Here is a 14506-nt window from a genome sequence, read left to right on the forward strand (position 1 = left end):
TCGTTTACAAAAGTCTCTTCAGGCGACCTCCAAGTATATTATCACCATCACAATCCATTTCATTTCTTCCTTGAACCTTCTGTCCTTAGTTAAGCCCAGCCAGCACAAAGGACAAGAGGCTAGATTATCAGGAACTTCCAACATGCAGAGAACTTTCGTGTTGAGGCCATGTGTGAGGCAGCTTCGCACCAGCCTGCAAGGCGTGACGGCGAAGAGGGGCAGGGCCACCGTCCCTTTCAAACTACCAGCTCCTCGTAATGAGCCCAATGTGAGTGTTCCGAATTATCCCTTTGGAAATGACCACTAACAAATATGAACGTAGCCTGAATACAAAAAAGGCTCTGTTGAGCGCCAGAAGCTCGAGGAGGCTTTGACCAAGCTCCGATCACAGCTTCCCCTAAAGAGTAAGATTATCGTGAATGGCCAAGCGCAAGCACATTCGAAGGCAATAGATCAGCCACTTCCTGGCGAGCATGCCACTACTTTCACCAGCTGTCCATTGGCGAGTAAGGAGCAAGTGAGCAACGCTATTGAATCAGCCCTGAAGGTCAAGAAGTCCTGGGAACAGACACCATTCGTCGACCGAGCGGCAATCTTCTTGAAGGCTGCCGAGCTTGTAACTACCAAGTACCGCTATGAGATTATCGCGGCTACCATGCTCGGCCAGGGCAAGAATATCTGGCAAGGCGAGGTTGACGCTGCTGCCGAACTCGCCGACATTTTCCGCCTTAACTGCAATTATGCTGCAGAGCTCCTTGAAAGGCAACCGGACCGTGGCAGTGATGGAATGTGGAGCCGCTTGGACTGGCGGCCTCTAGAGGGTTTCGTCTATGCAGTATCTCCATTCAATTTCACTGCCATCGGTGGTAACCTGGTTTCAGGGCCTGCGTTGATGGGCAACGTAGTTTTGTGGAAACCATCCGCGTCCAACATCTACGCCAGCCAAATCGTCTATAAGATCCTTCTGGAGGCTGGTCTCCCTGCCGATGTTATACAGTTCGTCCCCGGTGATGCCGAGGAGGTAACATCTACTGTCCTTGACCACCGAGAGTTCGCAGGGTTGAACTTCGTTGGTTCCTCAGACGTATTCCGCTCTTTATACGCGAGGATTGGCGATGGCATTGGCAAAAACGTCTACCGGGATTTCCCCCGAGTCGTGGGCGAGACTAGTGGCAAGAACTTCACCCTGCTCCACCCTTCAGCCACCGTCCCCAGCGCTGTGAACCACGTTATTCGTGCCTCCTTCGAGTACCAGGGTCAAAAGTGCTCAGCCACTTCACGTCTCTACCTTCCAGAATCTAGATCCAAGGAATTCCTTGACAGCTTCCAGTCGAAGGTCAAGGAAATCACCATCGGTAACCCTGACAAAGACCTTGCAGCTTTCATGGGTCCTGTTATTCACCAACGATCCTTTGACAAGATCAAATCCATTATCGATGCCAGCAACAACGACCCATCGCTCAAGCTGCTGGCAGGCGGCAAGTACGACGACTGCAAGGGCTTCTACGTCGAGCCGACAGTTTATCTATCAGACTCGCCGACACACAGGCTGTTTGATGAAGAGATTTTTGGACCTGTTTTGGTTATTTACGTGTACCCCGACCACAAATGGTCATCTGTCTTGGAGCAGGTTGACAAGAGCGGAGGCGGCTTTGCCTTGACCGGTTCTATCTTTTCTAACAGTCGTGCTGCGCTCAGAGAGGCGGAGGACGCCCTGCGATATTCCGCAGGCAACCTGTACTTGAGTAAGTGATTATATCCGCGAATTCTCTTCATTGATCAATGCTAATCCTTTGACTTTCATAGACTGCAAGACTACTGCAGCTCTCATTGGCCAGCAGTCGTTCGGCGGTAGCCGAGCGAGCGGCACCAATGACAAGGCCGGCAGTTCTAACGTCCTGTTACGTTTCACAAGTCCTCGGCTGATCAAAGAGGAATTCTTTGAGCAGCATGAATTCCAGTACCCTAGCAATGTTTAAGCAGTAAAATAATTCAAATGATTGAAGGCGCAAGACGTAGGGCTTCGATCGATTTTAAAATCTGAGCATTTCATTTGGTAAGCAATGCAGTTGTTCTGGGTGAAAATTCCATAATTGTAAAAACACATAATTATATTTCCCTACTTGAAAGTTCTCAAGAATATGTCTGGAAATATGGGAGTTTACACTTTCGCAACCTAAAAAAGAGTTTTCTTTCTTAATCTTTCGTATTTAGCCAGTGGGCGAAATGTTTATGAGCAATTAGCTGGGCTGAGAGGTTTAAAGCAGCATCTTTATAAGTCGAAAATCGTGAATAAGAACTTGAATGTCTCAAAAGTTGTCCTCAAGCCTCGTACGAAATTGAGTGTCCCACGTCTTCACGTTATATCGCTGATGTATAATTAGCGTCGAATTTTCATGTGCTAAATTCTACTTCTTTCGGGGAGAACCCATTGTATACCTTCTTAACTGATCTCAGTTTCCCTGCCCATCGCACAAGTATTCTCAATACCAACCCGGGATATCCAAAGTATAGTGATTGTTGCTGATCAAGACTTGCTAACTTCTCTAGCATCCTCGACAGCGACCTATGACGGTTCCCGACGCACTCCGCAGTCTTGCCATCCAGCCGTGATTATAAAATGGGAAGAGGTCTATTCATCTACCTGGATTTGATATCCTCTGTGTCACCCTGCTGGTATTTGGGCGGAGTGCCTCGCCACGCTCGCCGTAAATCGCTATTCAGTATTATTCCAACCCCAAAAGCTGGCACTAATCGAGCAGCGCGCATGAGGGTTATTGAGAAATAGTTCCGCCGCGTGGCATTCAGGCGGTCCAAGACACCATCAGACTTGGGACGACTGTACAGGTCTAATGCTAACAGATGCATTGGCGTTGACGGCAGTTGGGTCAAGCCAGGCACAATCAGCTGAGCCACTGAGGCCTTGGCATGGGCCGACTGGACCAAACTATCGGGTACGGCTTTCGAAACATAGGGGGCGAGAAAGAACGAGCCAAAGACGGTGATGAAATCTCGCGCTAGAAACACAGAGGTCACCGACATAGGCATCTTTCGGGGGGCCTTGACACAAGAAGCCACGACTTTTGAGCCAGTTCCCTGCACGGTTTCCGGGCGCGCACCGAAGACTTGAGCAAAACGGACGTCTTTCCAGACACCGAGCGGTGTGTTGACAACGAACACTGCGGATGAGACACATGTGCCTGTAAGAGCTCTATTTGTGTCTGTGAAGTTATCGATCAACGTTTCACTGGAATTTGCGGTGAAATAAGTGAGTGTGTACATGGTACACACTATGTAGAGAGCCCTGGTCGAGAAGAAGCTTCGGGGTCTCGTGAATATGCCCGCAAAATTCTTCGCCATTATCTTAAGGAGCGGGCTCCGTGTAGAGACATTTTCAACAACCGACCTGTAGAAACTCTTGAGCAGGTGAATCCAAGAGCTATGGAGAGGCACTTACCTGTCGGTTACTGTGATGATAGATGATATACTAGCGGCCGCAACAACTGCAGCCGCTCCGTCTGCTGGCAGCTGACGTTGCAGTGAAGCCTGTGTGTAATATTCCACGGGAGTGGCGTTATGTGTCTCAGTCATGCTGTGTTCTTCCCCTGCCGTAAGAAATTTTGTATTGAGTAACTACAAGCAGGTTTGTAATTTACGCTTTTGCTTGCAGTCCAGGAAGGTCCAGCATACCTCTAGGCAAGCAATACTGCATATATGCAACTTATCAAGCACCTGACCATGAGGAGGCTTGAACAATGCGGGACAGCCGATATGACATTAGTGTATAAACGAGATAAGATTTGCATGATCTTCGACAACCCGGCCGCAATTATCTTAAAGGATTTGTCTAATGTCCTTGGTAACATCCGTGTTTCATATCACTACATCACTATATATAATTCCTATTGTCCGTGGTTACTAAGATTATGCATGACATTATGCCGTGCACATCATTCGGCGTTGCGGATCGTTTGTGGCAAGATAACGCGAGAGCCAATGGAGAGAAAATATTGAAGAAGAAACAAATCGATAGGGTAGTTCAAATCAAGATATGCAGTAACATTGGTTACCGAAGTATGTCTTTGCCGTCAAGTGTCAGCTTGCGGTTAGCAAAGATCTCCCTTATCACCGCGGCCTTTGAGCCGTTGTGTATACTCCTCCCGGGGTTTGACGCTATCAATGTTTTAGCGTCGGCAACGACTGCGATAAATACCCCGCACAGTATCCACTAGCTGTTAATAACATACTCGTGATACGCCTTGATCCCAATCCGCACTCGTGCAATTAGTTAGTAGCCTCTTGGAGATAGCCCCCAGTCTGCCAATCGGCCTGATTTCCGAGTGGAGTGAGTATGCGGGGCTTACTCTATCTCATGCGTGTCCGAAGCCGGACGACCACCGAGCCCGAGTAATGGGGGCTCGGGAACAAGATCCGCATGCTCGTTCGCAAACTCACTCAACTGAGATGGTGATGATGATGACAATACATGGCTACGGCCTAGCCTACAGGGTTACCACAACTCATACATATATCTAATCTCAATGCTAGAGTCAATAGTGTATCTGAACTCAGAGGGTATCTTCTGTTTCCGGCAACCTGCTCTTCGGCCGTTATCGCTTTACCAATCTTCACTGGTAAGTGCTCGAGAGTATCAGCATGGCGGGCTCAAGACAATGCCCAATTGTCATCGTGGGGGCCGGGGCCTTCGGCCTCTCCACTGCCTTGCATCTCATACAGGATGGGTACACCAACATCACCGTGTTTGATCGGGGTGATGAGGTGCCCTCACCATACTCAGCAGCAAATGACCTTAACAAGATTATGCGACCCGAGTATGAAGATCCTTTCTATACAAATCTAGCTATCGTGAGTGAAGAGTGGGGCGGGAGCGCAAATCCAGCTATTGCTAATCCTTGAACCAGGAAGCCATGGCAGCCTGGAAAACGCCCCTATTTGCACCGTATTTCCATAGAACAGGTTTCCTGCATTGTGTCTCCGGCAAGGCTGAACAAAGAGCCAAGGACACTTTGCAAAGATTTCGAAAGGCCGCAGAAAGCCACCCTATTTTGAGCAAGTTTGTCGTGCCACTTAGTTCAAGAAGCGACATCCAGGAGCAGGCTTGGCAATTGGATGGCGACCTCCCTGGCTGGCATGGTTACTTCAATCGATTCGATGGGTACACTCACTCCGCCGACGCGCTGAGGGGAATATACAGAGTCCTCCAGGGCTGTGGCGTCAGATTTTTCCTTGGGGAGTCCGTTGGCACTGTCAACTCCATCGTGTACGAGCAAAGCCCAAATGGCAAGAGGACTAAGGGTGTCACGACCAAGGATGGCAAGATACACGCAGCCGAATTAGTCATTATCGCCACCGGCGCAAAAGCTGCGAGTCTGGTCCCCGAGGTCGGCACAACCGTCGAAGCCAAGTCCTGGTCCGTCGCTCACATCCAGCTTACGGACGAAGAGACGTCGGCCCTGCGTGGCATCCCCATTGTCTACGCCAGAGATTTAGGCTTCTATTTTGAGCCAGACCCTAAGACCAACCTTCTCAAGCTCTGCCCCATGGGTGGCGGTTATATCAACACCAACAAGGAAACGGGTATATCCCTCCCCCCAGAACCGATAAATGCTAGTGTCGGCTTCCCCCCCAAGGAGGATGAGGCTAAGCTGAGGGAACTCCTTCGCCATACTCTGCCAGCGCTGGCGGACCGGCCATTTGTGAAGAAATCGCTCTGCTGGTTTGCCGACACAGTTGGCTCTCATTTCATCATCGACTACGTGCCGAATTCCTCCAAGTCGGTGATCATCCTCTCTGGCGACTCAGGGCACGGTTTCAAGATGTTTCCCATTGTAGGCTCATGGGTTTTAGCCCTCCTTGGGCCACAAAAAACCCAGAGCAATGAGCAATGGAAATGGAAGTCCTCGAAAGTTAAGGCGGGCAGTGGCTGGGGTGATGTTGTGAGCTGGCGTGTTGGCACCACTACAGAGTACAAAGATATTAGGAGGTTTAAGGTAGAGTCAAAGCTATAGCCGTGATATCGGAATTTGCACCATAATCAGTTTCTTCTGCTTCTTCTTCTGGTTCTGTTGAAAAATCAGAATACAGCATCAAGGCCACAATGCACATGCGATGTAAATTTGTTCATTTATCCTTATATTTCTACCTTCTCCAGAAACTCTTCGCATTGATCGTTGTACTGAACTGGAGTGGTGCGCCAGGACAGCGCCGTCCCAGAACGTCCACAGCAGTTAAAGTAGTCTTCAACGTCACTGCCGACGAATCTAACGTACTTTGTCTAATGGGACCTGACTTATCAGAGTGATAATTCCTTCCGTAACGTGCACAATAAAGGTTGTCGGTCGCCAGAACGCAGGGTCCAATTATGTGGGTGAAAGGAGCGTTGTCTTTTTGGAATCCATACGCAACAAAGACAACTATATAGGAAATAGAACGCAAAGCCATACTACGCCACCGGACAAGCCACACCACCCGAGCTCAGTACTTCGTTCGTTGAATACTTATAGAAAGTGCTTGGTGCCGGTGTGGTTGTAGCGCTCAACAGGAGCCGTACGTTCCGCACAGGTGTACTATGTGAAAACGTCGGCAAATTTGGTATTAATTCCCACTTCTGTAATCTGCCAATCAAATATTGCCGTTGTGACTAAGTGGAGTGCTCACAAAATGCCCAGAACATGCATCTACTTGATTTCCTACTGACTTGTGTGTACAACTCAAAGCAGTATATTTTCGAAACCAGGAAGATGATGTCCCTCGCGTATCTCAATTGCGCTGACTTTTAATTTATCGCTTCCTTACAAGATACAGGGTCTTGGACACAGCCCCATTCGTTAAGGCCTATATGCTTTACCAGATACTGTTTTCGACTATTGCATCATCCATCCATTCAATATCTTCATCTTGAATGGAACTGGCAATCGCCATGATCTGCTCCGCTATTATATCGTCACCATTACCGAGGCTATTCATGGCGAACGGCTGAATGATCGAGTCTGCTGGTAGAGAAATTGTAGGGTCCGTGACTTGTAATGCCGCTGCGCGGGTAGCCTGGGATGGCGGGTCCACGAATGTCGTGTGTGAGCGCAGTATTTGTATTACCATCTCATATAGCAGTTGCAATTCTGACTTGCGCCAAGCAGCTATCAGATTGCCGGCTGCAATCAATCTGTCAAACAAAGCCATACATCTCTGCACCCAGGAGATGTGATTACCCGTATGGCTCTCGTCAATGACTGGGGCAATGACCAATATGACTGCTGACACATACAAAGAGTCAAAGTCCAAGGAAAGGAATGTTTCTGGATACATTGTTAGGGGGCATGACCAAATCTGAACTCTGGAGGGACACTGCTCACCAAGAAGCCCCTGAGACTCCAAGCTCTCTAAAATATTGAGAATTTGCTGAGAGGATTCTAGACACGCGTTCTTGATATTGCCGAAACTGTGTTGTGCAGGGCTGGTCCGGGATGATGACACCTCAAGTTTCATCTTTAGGAAGCAAAATATTGATGGACGCGTAGCTAACACGATACACTACAGTCAAGAAGTCAGCCCTGCCAATTGTCTTTCACCGGCACGTTGAATAGCACTCTTACCTGATGGTAAAGCAGGTGCATCGAGGCCGAGATTCTCGATACGCCATGGCCGGCTTGAGCCAATTTCAATGGCAATGTCTGACTCAGGTCAGGCGCCAGGCGCGCGAGGACCTCCAAGCACTCTTTGGTACTGCTTAGAAACTTTCGGTTCAGTCTGCCATTATTACCATATACATCTAACGTGCAACGCTGCATTAGTGACATTGAAGCTGCTAGTACGGATTTAGAGACAAACTATTATTGATTTCTGTAACAACGCGGGCCAGCTGGATATGCATTCCAAGGGTGGTCGTTCGCTGATTGGATTCCTGGAATATAGGCACCTGACACGAGATATCTTGGTCTCGGACAGACTGAGGAAGCCCCATTAGTGAAGTCATCTGCCGGTCGAGGACGTACACTGTCCACCAGATCTTGCGGCATCGCTGCACATGCTCCTCGCCGAGTTGCGCGACGGGCATGTCCGTATGCATCCCGTAGCAAAGCGCAGTGCGCATGGCGTCGCCGATCTATTGCTCTTGTCAGTCGAAACCCGGATAGAAGCAAGGGCAAGATCCGCAGCCTTACATATAGATGTGCTGCGTTACGATGGTCAATACATTGAAGGTACAACGCTATGCAGCACAGGATTTCGGTGCCGACCACAGCATCTTGGCAAAGTATATGTGCTGGAGGGAGGAGCTGCAAAGCCCTCCGGAAGAATTCTGCACCAGCTGGCCATTTGCCCACGGACTTTTGCATAATAAAGATCTTCCCAAAGGCCAAGATGAGGAGGAAGTGGATGTACCATAGATCTGTTGTGGTCGTTGTAGACTCGGGATCTGCGTAGAACTGATGAAGCCGCATGTGAAACTCGTCATTCTCAAATAAATGGAACATATGGCCGCAATGGAATTTGACGGCGTTGATGAGATATATAGCATGATCGGGGGTCGGTATGGCTAGCATGTCCGGTGCGACCGATCCATCAGAACCAAGCCAGCCCAAATCGTAGGCCAGCCCATCGAAAAGCAGAGCATCCGATGCCAGTGGCGCCTGATGGACATTTTGATGGGCCAACTGGAGGACTTTTCTCGAGAACGACCAATTGGAGGAGGTGCCCAAATAGACTTTTGTGAAAAATTGTCAGCCTCTGGCCAAGGGAAGAAGTTGATAAGATAGGTACGAACACCGTTTTCCGTTTGACGCTGCTATGAAGGTGGATGGCGACTCAGCGAGAGGATTTGTGAATGGAGGTTGGCTTGCTCTCTGTCCCTCTATTGATGTAAGGTCGTCATTATCTGGGCTCCCATCTGTTGCAGCAAGTTAGTGGTGAGAAGCGTTTGAACGTGTACCAGCGGCGTCACTGACATTGCTCTTGATTGGTTTCATGCTCAATGCCGGACAGAGGCGGTGCCGATGCGTCGCTGTCGGCCGCCGACTGGTTGTGAGGCAGTGGTTGTGAAGTCTCACCTGCATTCGAAGGCTGTCGGTTGGCGCGCTCTACCCTTCGTTGCAGGTCCAAGAGAAACCTGGGAGATGTCTATCAATAACCGCCTTAACCCATCAGGATATCCGAGTATTGCCCACTTACGCCCTCGTAACCACCACCTTGTCATCTTTATCATCAAAATCACATGTCGTCTTCCGCTTCCTACAACCCTCGCACGGCTGCAGCCCGGAGCATTTAATCTTTTGTCTGCGACAGCGTGTGCACCTGTAGGAATGGTTCAATGAGACGTTTTCTCTGTAGCGGACCCGGAAGCAACTCACGCGTTAGACGATCGCTTTGTAACTTTCCTTGGCTGGTTTGCGGCGGTCTTCGTTGTTTCCATGACGCCGAGCTGGCTTTCGGCTCTCTCTAGCAAGCCTGCCAGTGACTATGCTACCCAGATAGACGTCGAGTATGCTGTGTAGTTCTCAGCCAGCCCGGTCAGGCTACCCGCTTCCTGTCCTACTACGCAAGTACTACTACCTATTGCGCTTGTAGCTCACGAGTTAGTTGCTACAGAAGACAGGTAGACAAGTGAGTACGGGACATTTCTGTAACTAATGCCAAGGCCAAGGCCCAGCGACTTAGCTATTCCCCGCAATCTGAGCCCCAGTTGGAAACAGGCCCGACTTAGCTAAAGTAGCCAAGCTCATAAGGTTCTGCCTCTGGATTAATAACAATGCGTAAATCAATGCCACAGAATGGTCCTTTTGGATAATGTATTATTCTCGCAATTGAGTCCCCTTACATTTATACAGAACCAGCTTGTCGGTTCTTACGAGGGGTAGATAATTCAATCCCAACTAAATGCGGGCAAGGCACTTGAACCAGGCAGGATTGATGTGTTCCGTGCACGAAATGGAGCGAGATAACGACTAACCCACTACCATCTGAGTCCTGAGAGTGTCAGACGTACGCTAGTACTTGTGGAAGTGAGAGGAGACATAGGCGATTCTGAAGCCCATCCTGTGTCGGGAATTCATGCATGCATTCCATCGTCTGGATCAACGTGTCCCTATTAGATAAATGCCAAAGCTTGTATTGCATAGTTCATAGTCCAGCAGCAGCCCAGGCATCGACTCGTTAATATGTAAGAGCACATTATATATATCCTCAGTATCTAGAACTGACGACCACCACCATGATCCCCATCTTGAATAGCAACTGCGACGCTCAAATGACCAAGTCAGTACCGTAACCCAATAAACACCATATCTTATTTCAATGCACCAGGTCCCATCTATCGTCCACAGTTTTTATACAATGACGTGCCGTTGCTGATGCCGTCTCGGTGATCTCCGCGCTGATGGTGAGGACATTTCGAAGTCGTCACAGTCTCGGGCGAACTCGTCGGTGGATAAGATGGACAATATCGACTTCTCGATTATGCTTCGGCCGCCCATCAGCTGGTCCTCATCTATCCAGCCAGATTCGACGGCGAACATGACTATATCGCTAGCACTCGCGAACCCAGGGATGCTGTCATCCGCCTCAGGGTTCAGATGCGTCCAGAAGTCCCTGGTGATCCGCTTGAAAGCATTTAGTTCCTTCTTCGGCCCAAGGAAGCTGCTGACGAGGTAGTCGTAGAGGTAAGCAAGCCATAAAACATTCGTGTACGGCTCGTGCAGCGCCCAGCTGATGGGGCCGTCGACACCTTCAGCGTAGGCGATCTTGTGGCTTTTGGGAGGCAGACATACTCGGTCGCCACGCAAGAGGAACGATCGCATCTGCCTGTAAACCCTGCACTGTGGTGCATGTTCGCTTGCAAATAGACTCAAGTCCCTTTCAAGATCGTAGGCCACGAGCTCGATGGTCTCGTCGTCCAGATCTCCCCTTGCGCGGGACAAACCGTAGTCCAGTATGGTGATCTCGAACCCAGAATGCCCAAAGTATGCGGCTGTATCTCTGTCTTCCTCGGCCACTGGCTCCCCAACTTGCCGTATGCAAAGGTTTCCCTCATGGAGATCGCGATGCTGCCTGTGTCAGCTCCCGAATGCAAATTCTTTGGAGATGATGGTGGCTTACCTCGAACTCGACCTCGGCCTCAGCGCGAGCAAGAGCGATGGCTACGTGAAAGAAGATGTCCCACAACTGGTCCGATGATAGCAGTTGGAAGTCTTCAAGGGCAGTCCCGGCATCGCCGAGCTCTATGACGAGGAACCTAGTATCATCCAGGTAGCGGCTCGGCGAAGGATAGAACTGCAGTCTCCCGGGATCCTGCCGCTTCGCCCTCTTGTGATAAGCCTGGTGCGTTTCGAGAAGCTCCCTGCACGCCTTCCCCTGGACGATATAGCGCTCCTTGTACACGACGAATCCCGGGATGTCGGCGAGCCACTCGGATATCTGCAGCTCGCCCAGAAGATCTGCCTCAGAGTGGGGTTCTTCATCAACCAGGCCTGACTTTTGCTGGGGTTTGGTCTGCGCTTTTATGGGCGACTCCATCCGGATGACCTTGATGATGCTGGTTCCTCGCTCGTTCGTGACCCGGTAAACCTCCGCATAGGACGCCTCCGCGATCTTCATGATCCTGTCCCCTGGGGGACATACCTCAGACCAGCATAGAACTCTCAACTCTTCTTCCGGTGCATCGGATTCAACAGCCTCTGAATCGCCATATGAAGGCTCATCCGGTTCTGGAGTGGGCTCTTGGACTGGTTCAGGCGTGGTTTCCAAGACCGGCTCAGGCGTCGGCTCCTGGGCTGGCTCTGGTGATGCTGGCTTCTGTTTACGCCTGGTAGGCGCCCGTTTTGCAGACGGCGTAGACCTATGCGGCTCTTCGTTCTCGTCTTGGATGTTAATGGCAGTGACTCTCTCCGCTAGTTTGCCGATTGCATCGTCAACCTGCTGGACGGCATTCGCACTTACGAGCGCCGGCCGGACAGGACTCTGCGGCAGCTCTGCGAAAAGCCGGTCACAGCGTGATTTCTTCTGCTGCTTGCCATATTTCCGCACCGTAGCTTGTCTCGACATCTTTTCATGATCGATTGCTTCTCAGTTGGCTTTTACTAATCACCCTCTGTCTCAAGGTTCTACGAAGACTCCATTAAGCGAGGTGGTCGTGTTGATGTGGGTCTAGAGTGTTGGCACGACAACGGCGCTTGGCATGTGACTGCCCACTGCCATGAGTGTCACTCGCGATGGCGATGGTGACTGCGACTCAACTTAACTTTTAGAAATTGACACACAAGTCATAGTTGTATTTCATGTCACTGGCACTAAGAAGCAGATAGATGTACGGTTTTATTGAAGAGTATACTATTCTTCAAAAGCTGCACATTCGACGCCGCGTTCCACGAGCCTACTCGAGTTGTAGGCTTCGCCATCGTCGTCAGAGATTCACCGCGTGCATTCTACCAGCGTCCCTCTGTCTTGGAGAACTGTTGCAAGAGACTAGTACTTCTTGGGCTGGCCGCGCTTGTTTCTCAGGTCATGCACCCTGCGCATGTGGGCCACGTAGTTGTGGTCATTGTCCAACTGTTCGGAGCATTGGGGACACACAAGCAAGCCTGTGTCCCGGACGGCTGCGTTCCTCGCATACGCCGACGTCTTCACGTGTATCTTGTGATCGTGGTTCCAGAGGTTCTTGCCCTCGGGCTTGATGTTCGCGCCACAGAGTTTGTTCGGATCCTTCTCGCTGGCGCGGTGACAAATGAAGCGTTCCTGGTCGCCGACGGTCACAATTTTGCCGTACGCACCTTTGTCGCTAATAGCAGTCTTCAAGCCGTCGTGGTAAGGATGGAAGGTAGCATCCATCAAGGCCGCATGACGATCGTTCGGGGTTGAAACCAGACCAGGTGCGCGAGGATTCTATTCGATAGGTATTAGCTGCTTGCGACGATTCTTCATGAAACTCATGGTTTCTTTACCTGACATCTGCGTTTCTTGGCTCGCTTGGGAGGGGTCGGACAGGGATTGTTGGGACGACCGGCACCGAACGGAACAGAAGCAGCGGCGGCATCGAACGGCTCGGGATAGAAGCCGGTAGCGGTAGCGCTGAACTGACCGGTATAGGGGCCGGCAGTGGCAACGTCGAACGGACCGAAATGGGCATTAGCAGCACCGAACGGAATAGAAGACGTGGTGGCATCGAGCTGACCGGGATAGAAGCCGGTATTGGTAGCACCAAGCTCACCGGTATAGGGGCCGGCAGTGGCAACGTCTAACGGATCGAAATGGGCATCAGCAGCACCGAACGGAGCAGAAAACGCAGTGGGATCGATCTGACCAGTATACGGGCCGGTAGTGGCAGCGTTGAACGAACCGAGATAGGCACCAGTGCCGAAGGGATCAGGGACAATGCCACCGTTCAACTCCCCAGGGATAGTACCATGCTGGCCATGATAGAAACCGGCCTTGAACGGAGCGAGGGTAATGTTCTGGTTGTGATGGATGCCCGCAGCGAACGAGGCGGTAGCAGTACCAGTGCTGAGCTGGCCATCGGGATAGACAATGGCCTGGCCGGGACCAGTACCATAAGCGAACGGAAGGCCACCACCATGCTGACCAGGGACAGTGCCAGTAGCGAATGGAAGGCCACCACCGTGCTGGCCGAGGATAGTACCAGTAGCGAACCGAGTGTCGCCACCGTAATGGCCAAGATGGACACCGGGATCGAGCAGCACGGCAGCACCAGACTGGTCAAAACTGAGATTGCCTCTGGTAGAAGCAACCGCAGCGGAATCAGACGGACCGGAGACAGCATCGGCACTCACCAAACCGGCAGTATCAGTGCTGTCAGCCGACGCCATGTTCCAAGCCTGTATGGAACGGTCAGCAAACATGGTAGGAGATAGTGCTGGAAAGCATATGCTTACATATCGTGAATCCGCCATAGTAGTACCAATGCAGATTTGTCGAAGATGATGTGCGTTGGTGAAAGAGGAGATGAGAAGAAGAGGAACAGATGGGGGCGAGTTAGCTTTTGAAGTTGACAATCAGTCCTCATGGTGGATCAAAGACTTCAAGGACGACATCATTGAACGCAAGGTGAATATCGAATGTCTGGAGAGACCTCATCGACGACGAGGGGTATATCGGCGATGTGGCTGTCTGAGGCTATGTCGGCGAGGGCACAGATGTGAATGTGGGATGTCGTCTGGTGTATGTGCGTGAGACTATATCGGCGACAACACCAGATGAATGGGTATATCGGCGATAGTATAACATGGAAGTGAATGAAGAGATAAGAGTAGTGAATACAAGGTGGCGTGTCATTATTATTGTCGTCGATGTATTGTTCACCCTTAGTCATATGCCGTTATAAGCAGTATCCACCGCCTCTGTTAATGCATCCAGAGTAGGTTGGGATTAAAAAGATATTGCGTTGGTAGCAGTCATTTTACATAGAACCAGGCATGCTGTGGCCGTTGCAAAAGATGAACCACAAGGTCTCAACTATCAATCATCATCGCTCCAGTAGAAG

The 14506-nt window shown here is 50.5% G+C and overlaps 6 protein-coding genes across 6 annotated transcripts; 2 read left to right on the forward strand and 4 right to left on the reverse strand.

Annotated features, from left to right (window-relative positions):
- Positions 1–142: 142 nt before the first annotated feature.
- Positions 143–1979, forward strand: JN550_010980 (uncharacterized protein; the record flags this gene model as incomplete). Its single annotated transcript, XM_049309295.1, has 3 exons — positions 143–268; positions 323–1745; positions 1807–1979. 3 exons carry the CDS (start codon positions 143–145, stop codon positions 1977–1979), a joined length of 1722 nt encoding a protein of 573 aa, XP_049167071.1.
- A 661-nt stretch (positions 1980–2640) lies between these two features.
- On the reverse strand, positions 2641–3591 carry JN550_010981 (uncharacterized protein; the record flags this gene model as incomplete). Its single annotated transcript, XM_049309296.1, has 2 exons — positions 2641–3406; positions 3458–3591. The coding sequence occupies 2 exons, from the start codon at positions 3589–3591 to the stop codon at positions 2641–2643; spliced, it is 900 nt and encodes a 299-aa protein (XP_049167072.1).
- A 1065-nt stretch (positions 3592–4656) lies between these two features.
- Positions 4657–6029, forward strand: JN550_010982 (uncharacterized protein; the record flags this gene model as incomplete). Its single annotated transcript, XM_049309298.1, has 2 exons — positions 4657–4866; positions 4923–6029. 2 exons carry the CDS (start codon positions 4657–4659, stop codon positions 6027–6029), a joined length of 1317 nt encoding a protein of 438 aa, XP_049167073.1.
- Positions 6030–6864: 835 nt separating this feature from the next.
- Positions 6865–9427, reverse strand: JN550_010983 (uncharacterized protein; the record flags this gene model as incomplete). Its single annotated transcript, XM_049309299.1, has 9 exons — positions 6865–7316; positions 7374–7551; positions 7614–7789; positions 7849–8122; positions 8181–8722; positions 8783–8905; positions 8964–9124; positions 9187–9309; positions 9366–9427. 9 exons carry the CDS (start codon positions 9425–9427, stop codon positions 6865–6867), a joined length of 2091 nt encoding a protein of 696 aa, XP_049167074.1.
- A 913-nt stretch (positions 9428–10340) lies between these two features.
- Positions 10341–12054, reverse strand: JN550_010984 (uncharacterized protein; the record flags this gene model as incomplete). The annotated part of the gene is made up of 2 exons (XM_049309300.1): positions 10341–11057; positions 11110–12054. The coding sequence occupies 2 exons, from the start codon at positions 12052–12054 to the stop codon at positions 10341–10343; spliced, it is 1662 nt and encodes a 553-aa protein (XP_049167075.1).
- Positions 12055–12474: 420 nt separating this feature from the next.
- Positions 12475–13916, reverse strand: JN550_010985 (uncharacterized protein; the record flags this gene model as incomplete). The annotated part of the gene is made up of 3 exons (XM_049309301.1): positions 12475–12891; positions 12951–13841; positions 13899–13916. 3 exons carry the CDS (start codon positions 13914–13916, stop codon positions 12475–12477), a joined length of 1326 nt encoding a protein of 441 aa, XP_049167076.1.
- Positions 13917–14506: the final 590 nt, after the last annotated feature.

Source organism: Neoarthrinium moseri (genome assembly GCF_022829205.1).
Source record: "Neoarthrinium moseri strain CBS 164.80 chromosome Unknown scaffold61_Wmoseri_CBS_16480, whole genome shotgun sequence".
Lineage (NCBI taxonomy): Eukaryota > Fungi > Ascomycota > Sordariomycetes > Amphisphaeriales > Apiosporaceae > Neoarthrinium > Neoarthrinium moseri.